Here is a 13,917-nt window from a genome sequence, read left to right on the forward strand (position 1 = left end):
CTCCTAACAGCCTTCAGATGAAGATGTAGAACTTTCAGCTCCTCCCTCTCCCATGCCTTGATACTCCCATGCTCCCACCTTGATGATAATAATGGACTGAACCTCTAAACCTGTAAGACAGCCCCAATTAAATATTGTCCTTATAAGAGTTGCCTTGGTCATGTTGTCTCTTCACAGAATGCAAACCCTAACTAAGACATTCTGGGAAAGTTATAATTAGCTATAGTAACTATATATAAATATGATCTCTTAAAAGAGATTTATTGGGGTTGGGAATTTAGCTCAGCGGTAGAGCGCTTGCCTAGCATGCACAAGGCCCTGGGTTTGGTCCCCAGCTCCAAAAAAAAAAAAAAAAGGAGCTGAGCATCCGCATTAAAAAAAAAGATTTATTTATTTTTGATGTGAAAAAAGAATGTCTCCATAAAGAATTTGACACATTCGAGTTTGAAAGGCACAGGTATAGAAATCAGGTGACAGAGGCCTCTTGTTGACTGCTCTGAACAAATTTTAACTTCTATTTGCTGATGTGTGAAATCGGAATTATACCCCAATCTGAAACACTGCCAGCAAAGCTTCCGCGAGCTTAGAATTCTATTTAGTAACTGATATGCTGATTTGTGGTGAAAACAATGTTTAAAGTACTGGACCGAGCTCCCTTTTAGTATTAACTATTTGTGGTTAGAGAAGCAACACAAGCTTCGGCAACGTAGCATTCCCTGGGTCATTTCAGGAGTACTAATCAGTTCGAATCCTCAGGTGATAGGTTCCATCTTGTTAAAACTCCCAAATCTTCATTCAGTTTGGGATTGGAAGGAAGACAGTGTCAGGGAGCTCCAAGCTGCTTCCAGTCTCCAAGGAGCTTTAGGAAGGAAAGCTATCCATGTTCTAAAGTATTGGCTGTTATTGTGTTGTACGTGTTGGAATCAAGACGGATTTTTTTTTTTTTAAATTCAGGCTGAGCTCTTAAATACTTTGTTGTATCTGACATCAGAATTTTAAAAAATTCCCCCATATTTCTAATGTGTCACCACAGTTGAGAACGATTGATTGAACTTTATGTCTTATTCTGGGAAAGGTAACTTCTCTTGAAAATAAGTAATTAAATTACTATGCACAAGCACAACTGTGAATTTGTTAGGTCAAGTCAACCTAACAAATATTTATTGAAAACTTTATATGCATACGTGTGACATCATTAACTGATAAACATTTTATTACATTTATTTACATGTATATATGTGTATGTGTATGTATGTGTATAGGTACTTATGTGGTATGGCACATATATGGAGATCAGAAGAAAATTAGTGGAAGTTAGTTCTCTTCTTCAGCTATTTGGGTACTAGCGATAAAACACAGGTCATCGGGTGTGGCAGCCAGTGCCTGACACAAAGCATACCCTCCATTAATACGAACTATGCTACTATAAATACACTAACAATTACTATTATTATATATAATAATATCATTACATGTTACTGATTACTCATTATAGTGGGTATTTATTTCAATTTAGAAACTTGGATTTTCACAGCTGAAAAACCTGCCCATACTATTTTCTTAATAATTTCTTGCTTTATAACTTTTGACACTATGTTTAGTGTCAAAAAACTTTGTGATTAAATGAATTTCCTTTATGTTACACTTTTTGGAAAAAAATGTCAAATATGTTCTGCCACTGAGTGCTCAAAAAATGTTTGTTAAATAAATAAATGAATCCAGAAATGGCTTTTTCTTGTGAGAAAGACATACCAAAGTTCCTTGGAACCCCAGCTATCTAAGAATACTTCGGTAATTGAAATATAAAATGAAGTAAAATGTATTTTATGAACTGTGGCATGTATGAACTAAGTAAATCTCTTCATATCAAGAGTTCTTTGTTGGGGGCAGACATAGAAGGACTCAGAAATGAGTTTAATAGAAATATGTGATGTAAAATTTCCAAAAGTATTAATAAAAATATTATGTTGAAAAAATTATATTTGAAAATGAAAAAGTTCTTAGAGCCTTAGCTATGACAAATTTCAAACACTCAAGAAGAAAATAATTATTAATATTTTATACATTCATTTTTCATTACCAATTCTATTTAGATAACATATTAGTAATGAGTCATAAAAAAGTACATTAAAATACAGCTTAGGATTTTTGTTATCAGCAGCATGTTTCCTAATTCTGCAGAATTTTTTTCCATTGAAAATTTCATTCTAGACCTAATATTTGAGGATTACTTTTTAAAACCCTTCAGAATAGCAAACTGACCATCTTCCAACGTGATCTAAATGATGCAGGGCAAAAAAGTAAAATCCTGTATCAGACAAGTTTTTGTTTCAGAGTTATTGGAGAGAAGTAGGAAGTGGACAGAATTCCCATAGGACAGCTTGGCCTTGGGACCACCCGGGCACTCTTAGCTGCCCACACCTTAGGATGAGGGCTAGCTGTAAGAAGATTCCCATAGAGAAGTGACAATTCCAAAGGCAAACATTAAGTGTCCTCTCCTCTCCTGGGGTTCTTCTAATCTCCGATGCTTACCAAAGTCTCTTTGAACATATTAAAGAAGCAAACAAGAGATAGTGCTCACTGAGCCTGAATCCCAGGGCCTAGACACCTGTTGTAGAGAGCAGCGCGGCGGAGAAACAAAGATGGCGCCGACATCCAGCCTTGTCTGGATTCGACAACTTACTGCGCATGTGCAGGCTTGTCCCCTTGCTAGGGCGGCCATACGATAAGGAGATGTAGGGCGCCCTCCAGTGGTGAACAACGGTACTGCACATGTGCGGTTTTTGCACCAGGTGTCAGTTGACCGTTAATATGCTAATGGGGTGATTCATTCTCCGTCAATCCCTGGAGGACAAGTAGTGGGGTGATCCATGCCCCACCAATCCCTGAGAGATAATTAGCATACTGTTGTGTATATAAGTCGAGCGATTTTGCTGCTCGGGGTCCCTGTTCAAGAGAGCTGTAACACTAAGAAGAGCTGTAACACTGAGAAGAGCTGTAACACTGTAAAGGCTTGTTCACAGAAGAATCCTGTTGCCGCGCGTCGTTCTTGCTGGCGGGACATTGGGCGCGAGACAACCAGTTGCTGAACAGCTGGTTCATTCTCAGGACTGGCAGGTTAAGGAAACTCAGTGTTTGAGCCACAGCTGCAGGCTTGCTGCCCACCTGACCCTGACCTCCGCTTGGCCTGATGTTAGTTTTGCAGGAAAACCCTGACTCCGCATTGTCTCCTGTCTGTGCTTAGTTTCAGGAGCTGAACTGCAATACCTGAGCCCAGCCTCATCCTCATTCTTTCCGCCTGGTCTTCTGGTACACCTCTCAACTGGGTAAACTCCCCCATTCATCTTGTCAGAACAGATCAGAAGAAAAAAAGGGATCTGAAAATCTTCTCCCAATATTTGATAGAACTGCATACGTAATAGATTTAACTAAAGAATAGCTGTACAAGGGGTGTCTTGAAAAATAAATTTACACACAGAATTCCAATAGCACAGGAAAGCAGTGACTTGAAGAGCCTGAGACTTCCGTGTGTTCTCTGACCACTGTGCAGTTTCCTTGCTTGGAAGCCACCGACACTCCGATAATACTTCAGAAGAAATGCGTTAATGGGCTTCTACATGTGTCTGATTTGTCTGTATGCATTTCTTCTTTTTGTACATAAAAATTTTACATTTTCTGCCCTGTAGGTTTGTTTCTTCATTTAGTTTAGCTTAGCGATCTTTATAGGTTGAATTATATCTCCTTAAAGGTGCAAAGCAGTCCTAACTTCTAGGATTTCAGAAAGTGGCATCATGTGGAAATCTGTCAGCTGTGAATATAATTAGTTAGTATTAATCTATACTGAAAAATGGGTTTTTCCTGTCTGATGGTAATGGTGTCCTTGTAAGCCGTGGATACAGAGACCCACAGGGAGAACGCTTGGGGACGGATGACATGACAGAGGCACACAAACTCTGAGGCTTGCTGACAAACTACTGGAAGCAAGGACGAGATGAGAAAGGATTCTCTGCTCCAGGTTTCTGTGGGAGCATAGCCCTGCCAACATCTTGATTTTTGACTGCTTGCCTTTTAAAACTGATGGCGAATTCATGTTCTTCTCAGGCACACAGTTTGTGAGTCTTTGTTTCTGGAGTCTTAGGACATGTCCTCTGCAAGGCATTCTATTGTAAAGCTGGGACACAGTACGTACTCCATCTTCTCTGGGGGACATCTGTTTTTCAATCTTTTGTCACTAAGAATAACACAGAAATTAGTAACACCCATGCGTCATTTTCACACGTGTGAGATAGGGGTGGTGAGCACTTAAGTAGAAGACGCTTTTCACACAAAGAAAAGTAAGAAGTTACTGTGACTTGGATGACCTGAGTATCCACAAACAGAGGGTGTCATGGAATTTTTCTCAAGCCAATTGTGCTGCCAACATGGACGGTGTCCCGGCTCTTCTCCTCCCTCATCCTAAGCGTCCATCTGCTGCATAACCTTTGAGTCTCTTTTCTCTGAAGCCCTGCTACTCTGAAATTCTTAATGCCATGCGATGATGGCACGAAGCAAATGAAAACCAACAAAAACCTTGCCATGTCGGTGCAGGCAATTGGGCTATCCACAGACAAGGGCAAGGGCTTTTGCCTTATAGCAAGGTATGACAGTCAGGGCCTCTGTTCACATCTTACTCCTGACACACACAATGATGCTGGATCGAGTGTGTGCCTCTCCTGTGTGATTTCACTGGTAATTGCTATTATCTCTTTTGTCTTACCACACAGTAGTGAGAATAGTGAGAGGAACACTCGACACACCCATATTTGTTTAAATTTCTCACCAATGAAATTCCATTATTTTCTGAAGGCAGCCTGAGGACTTACCTTCCTAGAGTACAATGTTTTCCCAATCTCGTCATCTTTCTTGCTTTCTCATGTTAAACCCATTTGATGGGTAGGTAAGTTTAGCTAATGGGTGTCAAAGGAGCCCATATACGATGCATTTAGTTGTCAAGGGTAATTCATGACAGAGGTCACTCAAAGAAGGAGCCAATATCATCTGCTTTCCCAGGGTCATGAAGACTTTCCCATGATGCACAGTTTAGGATTGGGACTATGGTCACATGATTATTATTAGTAGTATCCTCAGCTTTGAACCCTGCCAAGGATTGTCAACGCTAGTGTAGGCTGCTGCTTATATGCTGTAACTGGTTAGGTGTTCGGAGGAATTCTGAAGTTTTGCACATTTCTTCTAGAACATTCCAAGGTACTTAAAATCCTTAGTGTCAGAGTCCAGGCTTGAGTGAATTCTCTACCTCAAATGTAAATAGCCTGAAGGGCTATCTCCAGAGCCCTTTACCAGTCATTAGCCAAACAGTGGGGATTGACCTATAGGATTCTTTCCTGGTGTAGTTGACCAAGAAGAATGTGAGAATTCAACAGAGAAGTTTTCATTGAGGTATAATTGTTCTCAGCCTCCACATTGGCCACATTTCCCTCAGCTGCTTCTAACTTTCTCAAACCTGAGGTCCAGAGTTCCTCTGAGAAAGCAAGCTGTAGCATACGAGACACCACAGAACCAGCCAAACAGTCGTTTTTCACTTGCCTTCGAAGGAGCTGTGGTGGAAATCACAAGAAGGTAGCTTAGAAGTAGAAGAAGGGCTGGCCAAGTTCATATCTGACATCAGAATTTTCTAACTATTCATTTAAACACTGTTAGGACTGGGAATGGCTGGGCTCTGAGTAAACTCTGAAGAGGAAGACATCTTCTACTCCCTGGCTTCCCTGTTTCTTTGACGTCTGTGTGGCCACTTAGCTCCACCCATTTTAGAAGAGGATTTTTTAATGTTATACTTACAAGGTAATCTGGCTTTTCTGCAGTACCTCACTGTTGCCTGAGAGCAACTGGAGACTGAACTATCTGACTTGTCTTTCTCTGGGCTTCTCTCTGTCTCTTAATCTGTCTGTCTCTCCTTAACCTGCCAGGCCCCTGCTCAGCTCTTTCAAGAATTCTCATTCATTTTAGAAGGAGGAAAGAACTGCGAATTGAAAGTAGCCCGTGGAGGAAACACTCACTTTCCAACAAATTGTACGTGGTTTTGTAAATTAGATTCACCTAGAGATGTTTCAATCCACATATTACTTTCTGTTATTGATTTATTGAACTTGTCATATTATCTTTCTGTGAAATTTATCCTTTATGAGAAAATCTTCTCTAAATAAAGAAGTTTCCACTTCATATTATTTTTATTCAATTACCGTGTCCTTTGCTTCTGCCTAAAAACATATGGAAGTCTTTCTACGTTCTGGGGGATTAGGAAAGAAGGAAAAATCCTCTTTGAATGTCGATTCCTACAAAGTAAATGCTTTATGTCTTTCCTTCCAGTCCTTAAAGATTGGTGTGTGTGTGTGTGTGTGTGTGTGTGTGTGTGTGTGTGTGTGTGTGTGTGTAAGCCAGAGGTCAACCTCAGGACTCCTCAGCAGCCATCTGCCTGGGGTCTTGTGTGTGTCTGTGTTGCTTTGTTTGTTCGCTGTTTTCCTTTTAGACAGGATATCACTATGTAGTCTTGTCTGGCCTGGAACTTAAAGGTACACGAGGCTGGCCTCAAACTCACAGAGATTTATCTCCATCTGCCTTATATGTTGTTTTCGATGGGGTTTCTATTCCTGCACAAACATCAGGACCAAGAAGCAAGTTGGGGAGGAAAGGGTTTATTCAGCTTACACTTCCACATTCAGTACACAAGGAAGTCAGAACTGGAACTCAAGCAGGTCAGGAAGCAGGAGCTGATGCAGAGGCCATAGAAGGATGTTACTTACTGCCTTGCTTCCCCTGGCTTGCTCAATCTGTTTTCTTTCTTATAGAACCCAGGATTACAAGCCCAGTGATGGCAAACCCACAATGGGCCCTCCCACCTTTGATCACTAATTGAGAAAATGCCTTATAGCTGGATCTCATGGAGGCATTTCCTCAAGGGAGGTTCTGTTCTCTGTGGTAACTCTAGTTTGTCATGTTGATAGACAAAACCAGCCAGTAGGTATATGTTGAGATTAAAGGGGTGTGCCACCTCATTGGGCACATTCCCAGTTTTTTGAGACATAGTCTTTCACTGGGACATGAGACTTGTGGAGGATTGGATAAAGAGGTCCTCCCAGCATTCAGATTGTAGGCATATGCCACTACACCTGGCTTTTATGTAGATGCAGTGGATTGAGCTCAGATTCTTATATTTTACTGAGCCATCTTCCCAAGAGATGTTTATCTCTCCTAATCTACCACGTTATCCTCAATTTCCTATAACAATTTTCTTTCTCATGACAACATATTTATTGAGTGAAAAAATTTTTCAGGGTACACGAAATCTTCCATTTGTTTGTTTGTTTGTTTATTTATGTATGTTTACTTATTGAAAGTAGAGTCTTCTCTCATAATAAATTTCTCCTCCCTCCACTCCTCCCAGTTTCCTCTACCACCCTTCTCTCCCAGACCCACTCCCTCTCCATTTTCCTTCAGAAGAGCAGGCTCCAAGAGGTAACAACCAAACATGGCAAAACAGGAGACACTAAGACAAGACAAAAGCCCTCATTTTGAGGCTGGACAAGGCAACCTAATCAGAGGAAAAGACTCCCAAGAATAATAAGAGTCCAACTGTTAGGATCCCACAAACACGCCACGCTGACAGCCATAACATTGACTCAGAGGACCTGGCATGGATCCTTGCAAGCCCCTGCTTGCTGCTTCAGTATCTGTGAGCCCGTATGAATCCTGCTTAGTTGATTTAGTGGACCATATTCTCCCCATGTTTTCCATTCTCTCTGACTCCTGTTCTCTTTCCTCCCCCTCTTCTGATCTCCAAGGGGAGGGTACTGTTAGAGACCTCCAATTTAGAGTCTCTGCATAATGTTTGATTATGGATTTGTCAGCATCTGTCCCCATCTGCCACCAGAAGAAGCCTCTCTGAGGTGACTGAACAAGGCAACCAATCTATGAGGATAACAATATTATCAGGAATCATTTCATTGACTTTGTGGGGACAGAGCTGTTTGGTTCTACCCTAGGTTTCTGGGCCATTCAGAGACTATTCAGTCAGTGTAGGGCATGGGCTCCATCTTAAGATAAGGCCTCAAGCTAAACGAGACATTGGTAGATCACTCTTATAAAAGTTCTATACCACCACTGACCCAGCACATCTGACAAGTAGGAGAGACTGTAGGTCATGGATTTGTGGTTAGACTGCTGTCCAGGTTTCTCTTTCTGTAGCCTGCAGTCACCTTCCTGTATCAAAGGGTCTAAGACATAAGTTCATGCAGGAACCAGCTCTACCTCTTTATATTCAATGAGCTGTGTGGATGTTGTCCTCGGCAATGGGGCCCATTGTCAGTTTTCAGAGAGTGATCCTCTCTGTCTTAGCATCAACCAGGGTTGTTTAGGGATCTCCATGGGACCTCCTAAGACAACAACTGGACTAAATGCACCTTGCTTGGCTACAAAAGTTGGTCGGTTCAATGCTTCCTCTCAATACTCCATGTAGTCTAATGAGGCAGGTTGAATTAGGAGCCTTATGTAGAAAGACGGCGCTAAACACTGGGGTAGAGAGAGTCTCAGTATGTGTAGCCTGTAATTATTAAAAACAATGGACGCTGTCGCCAGCTTGTCATGGGCAGTCTAAGTTCCATACAATGAAATCAATCTCTTCATCACACCCCCCCTCTCTGGATCAAACCCACAGCCTTGCATTAGGCAATCACTCTACCGATGAACTGCATCTTGGAACTTTTCTGAGCCTCACCAATTTAGAATCCAACTACACTGGAGTTTAATGCTAAGCAAATTTGAACTTTAAAATAATAAAGTCTCCAGGTAGATTTTTGCTTGAGTGAGATGCACTATAGCTTCTGAAAAGACCTCAAGAAATAAAACAGAACACTCCCCCCAAGGTCTTAGGATCTAAGCCATGTGCCTTTTGTTATATTAAAGTGTTTTGTACTTTTTGTTTCTTAACTGAACATAAATTTATAAGATATGGAAGAATTTATAGCAAAAGATGATAGAGAATCAAGATTAGCAAAGTTATTGGAAGTTATAATCAGTTCTATTTCACATTCAAATTTGAGGTACTCTGTGCTTTTCATATTGGGTACAATTTGTAAACTAAGCAATGAATTTTTAACTCTGACCAAAGGCAATTTTTTTCTATTAACTGTTTCAACAAATGTGTTTGCAACATTGACCTATGACTTCATATACATATAATACACACTAGACAGTTATGTTACAATATACTTCTAGGGTTGTCAAGGCTGCTCAGTGAGAAGGCTTAGTAGATGTGAGAAGGTGGAAGGAAAAGAACAGAGTCCAAAAAGCTGTCCTCTCAGGCATACCATGGCATGAGTGTGCTCCCCACTAAGCCCACATCACACACACAATAATAATAACTCTCTTTCTTTTTTGGTGTTCTCAAAACAAGGTTTCTATGTGTAACCCTGGCTATCCTGAAACTTGCTTTGCAGACCAGGCTGGTCTCTGAACTCAGACCTCTGCCTGCCTCTGCCTCCCAAGTGCTTGGATCAAAGGCATATAGATGATAAATTTAAAATGTATTGTAAACACATACTTTGAATTATTGTCTTCTCTGTGGAGTTTGGTAAATTTCTGTTTAATTTCAGAACTGTTCCAACCATCAAGTTGCTGGGGAAGCAAGGCAAATTTCATTGTCAGTTGCAGTCAATATCACTTTTGAAGCTATATCAAAGTAGATATAAGATGGATGTTTCAATTTTCAATGTTGAGATCACAGGGCGCCATTCACCATTTCTGTTCTGGAACACCTGCATGGCGGACCAGACCTGGAATCTCAGGACTTGGGAGGTGAGGCAGAAGGATTATGAGTGTGAAACAGCCTGGGTCACATGGTGAGACCCTGTGTCAAAGACTAAAAGCAAACAAGGAAACAAAACCACATTTCCTATTTTCCCACTGTTTCCTCATCGCCATGAATGGGCTGTGAGCATCGCCAGTGTAGTAACATGGAGCCCTCTTACGTACACTGCCACAGATCTCCTTCCTAACTGCCAACCACTCTACCCTGTTGACATCTAAACGTAACAACAGAATTTTCTCACAATGAGCTTTTCAAGCTATGGGTATAAAGTCTAGTAGCTCCAGACTGCAGGCCTGGGATGTTCTGAATACATGATCACATGATCGTAACTATATTCAAATTAGGTCTTACAGCTCACTTGTCCAATTCATTCCTTGTTATTTTGTTATTGTTTTAATAGTTTTACTGACGTTGTCACATACTCTACCCTCCACTCATTTCAAGTGTGAGCTTCAGTGGCTCTTTAGGCTTTTCAGAGTCGATCAATTTAAAAGATTTCATCAGCCCCCAAGTTAATCTATACCCTTAGCAGACACACCTCACTTCCCCTATGCTTATTAGATGCCTGAGAACCACCGATTTGCACTGGTAATAAAGTCCAAGGTTTGTGCGTGCCTCGCAAGCACCTATGACAGAGCATTGTCCTAGAATTGCCTCTTTATGAGAATTCTTAACACACAAATCACGCAATACTTGGCATTCTGATTGGCATATTTCATGTAATATACTTTTTTTCAAGATTCATTCAGGTTATCACGCTTATTAGTACTTTTCCATCTTTTTTTTTTTTTTTTTGCCAAGCTGTGACTGTTTATTAACCGACCAGATTATAAAAATACCACGGGCAATACCTTAGTTCATCGTCTAATAAGCCTGTTTATCTGATCTTCCCTGTTGCCAGCGTCTCCACCTTCTACAAAGTGAGTTGTCTTTTTCTTCATTCCACCTCGTGGGGAAGACAGTTTGAAGGGCCATAGGAAGTTATTTGCTTCCTTAAAGTGTTTTCCAACTGTATAGATCTCATGAATTAGATCCTCCATGCAGATGATGCCAAATTTACCAAGAGATCGAGCAATCTAGGAATTATCTGTCAAGGCAATGCGCTTTTTATTGATTTTGCCATAGCCTCACTTGTAGATGAGCTTGTTTACTGACTTCAGGTTGGGGTACCCCCATGCAATGTACGGCTCCACGATCCTCAGCATGTTCACTGAAGCCTTGTTGAGCTTCACAAAGGTGCCATTGAAGATCTGCTGGAGACGAAGCAGCTGCAGCACCTTGCGCACCTTTGGGCTCACTCCATTGATACCTCGGATTCTGATGACAAAGGCCAATTTTGGTTCTGCGGGCACATAGAAGTTGCCAGCTTTCCTCGCCATCCTAGCCATGCGAATCTCAGTCCGGTACATCTGTCTGTACTCCTTGTGATAGTGCTTTGCCTTCTCATAGATGAGCTTCCTCCTTGCCTTTCGCAGTGTCTTCAGGGCAAACTTCTTCCTCAGGCGCTTGACCTTCAACTCTGCGAAATTTGTCACGTAATATGTGTGTGATAGCCTGGATGCTGCTCAAAGACCCATGTGTTAAAAGGTTTAGTGTTCAGCATACTATTGGGACAGTAGAAATTTGAGAAGACAGATGTGCTGGGGGTCTTCTAAATCACTGGAGAAAGCCCTGTTCTTTCTCTCTCTATTTTCTTCCTGCTCACTAGGAGATGAACAGTCTTGTTTTACTATATATGTGTGCTGCCATGATGTGCTGTCTCAACACAGGCCAGAGGCAGTGAGGCCAGTGGGCATGGGCTGAAACATCCAATCCTGAGACTTTTTCTCTTTATGTATTGCTTATCACTTCCTGGTTACAGTAGCTAAGAGCTGACGGGTGCAATAGCATTATACACAGACTGTACTTGTTCATCTGGACTTGATGGACATTTGGATGTTTATTTGTACTTTTTGATTAATATTGATAACACTACCATCAACAATGGTTTACAACTTTTGTGTGCATGTCTCCCCCCCCCCCATTTTCTTACCTGCCAATGCATTTTTTCAACTTATATTTAACATTTTTAGAGGCTAATTGTTTTCCCAGGTGGCAACATCATTTAATGCTCCCACCAGCGATAGATTAAGTCAAGTGTCCCCACCTCCTCACCAGTACTTGTCGCCTGATATTTTTATCACGACCCACTTAGATGGGGTAAGGTGTCATCTCATTGGTTTCTGTCTAATAGCTCATGGCATGGCATTTTTACCTTTCGTTATAAACCACGAATACATCCTTTCTGAAAAATGCTGATTTTTCCTTTCCCCATTAAAATAATCATCTTATCATTGCTCTAGCAAACGGTAAAGTGTAAACAAGTTTTAGTTTCAATAAAATGCAATGGACATATTTTATTGTGCCTTATATTTTCAATACTGTGCCGACAAATGTTTGTCATAACCCAGGATCATAAAGATTTAGTTCTGTTTTTTCCCAAGGGTAGTTTATACTTCAGTGTAGTAGGATCTATTGGCATTAACAGGATTTTTGTATGCATGGAATAAGGGTGTCCAATTTTCTTTTTTCTTTCTTTTTCTTTCCCCTTTTTCCTTTCTTTTGATCTTCCATTCTCTCCTTCTGTCCTGTCTCATATATACATATACACATAGTTACATATATAAAAATAATATTATATACAATCTCTATATATTATATATTATATACGTGTATACACACACACACACACACACACACACACACAATATAATCACCACAGAACTTGTCAATGAAAGTACTATTCTTTTCCTATTGAATGATCTCAACAAATTATCAATAGCCAACTGGATATAAAATGGGAAGGGTGTGTCAATGAAATTCTATTAAATTGACTGATCCAAAAACAGAAATAGCAGCAGTGGTAAAACTCTACAGGTAACATGACATTTAATGCTTAAAGACAGAGTAGTTTCACATGATAGTAAATACCTAGCTCTTTTCAAGATTGTATGGGGCACGCCACCTAAGACAATTAGGAAAGAAAACGAGGCAATCAGACTAGGAAGGAAGAACTATTCTTCCAGCTCTATCCTCTGATAACATGACATTTTATTATGTAAAAGAAATCACAAGAAATACAAAATATAACTTTTCATTTCAGGAGCATTTAAGGCTGAAGCATATTTTTCCCTATGCATCATCAAAGTAATACCTTAAAAGGAAATCATACCTTCTGGCATTAAATGTCATGGTAGGTGTGGCATTTGGATATTAGTTTGTTTCTGGTACTTTTTTTATTATTATTATTAACTTGAGTATTTTTTTTTTCGAATCTTTTTTTCGGAGCTGGGGACCGAACCCAGGGCCTTGCGCTTCCTAGGCAAGCGCTCTACCACTGAGCTAAATCCCCAACCCCGAGTATTTCTTATATACATTTCGAGTGTTATTCCCTTTCCCGGTTTCCGGGCAAACATCCCCCTACTCCCTCCCCCTCCCCTTCTTTATGGGTGTTCCCCTACCCACCCTCCCCCCATTGCTGCCCTCCCCCCAACAATCTAGTTCACTGGGGGTTCAGTCTTAGCAGGACCCAGGGCTTCCCCTTCCACTGGTGCTCTTACTAGGATATTCATTGCTACCTATGAGGTCAGAGTCCAGGGTCAGTCCATGTATAGTCTTTAGGTAGTGGCTTAGTCCCTGGAAGCTCTGGTTGCTTGGCATTGTTGTACATATGGGGTCTCGAGCCCCTTCAAGCTCTTCCAGTTCTTTCTCTGATTCCTTCAACGGGGGTCCTATTCTCAGTTCAGTGGTTTGCTGCTGGCATTCGCCTCTGTATTTGCTGTATTCTGGCTGTGTCTCTCAGGAGCGATCTACATCCGGCTCCTGTCGGTCTGCACTTCTTTGCTTCATCCATCTTGTCTATATGGGTGGCTGTATATGTATGGGCCACATGTGGGGCAGGCTCTGAATGGGTGTTCCTTCAGTCTCTGTTTTAATCTTTGCCTCTCTATTCCCTGCCAAGGGTATTCTTGTTCCCCTTTTAAAGAAGGAGTGAAGCATTCACATTTTGATCATCCGTC

The 13,917-nt window shown here is 41.0% G+C and overlaps 1 protein-coding gene across 1 annotated transcript; it reads right to left on the reverse strand.

Annotated features, from left to right (window-relative positions):
* Positions 1–10,873: 10,873 nt before the first annotated feature.
* Positions 10,874–12,138, reverse strand: Rpl7l3 (ribosomal protein L7 like 3). The gene is made up of 2 exons (XM_039082884.2): positions 12,114–12,138; positions 10,874–11,420 (listed from the first exon to the last, which is right to left on the reverse strand). Exons 1-2 carry the CDS (start codon positions 12,136–12,138, stop codon positions 10,987–10,989), a joined length of 459 nt encoding a protein of 152 aa, XP_038938812.1. The 3' UTR covers positions 10,874–10,986.
* Between the last annotated feature and the right edge of the window lie 1,779 nt (positions 12,139–13,917).

The sequence above is a fragment of the Rattus norvegicus genome, chromosome 8, assembly GCF_036323735.1.
Source record: "Rattus norvegicus strain BN/NHsdMcwi chromosome 8, GRCr8, whole genome shotgun sequence".
Taxonomy (NCBI): Eukaryota; Metazoa; Chordata; class Mammalia; order Rodentia; family Muridae; genus Rattus; species Rattus norvegicus.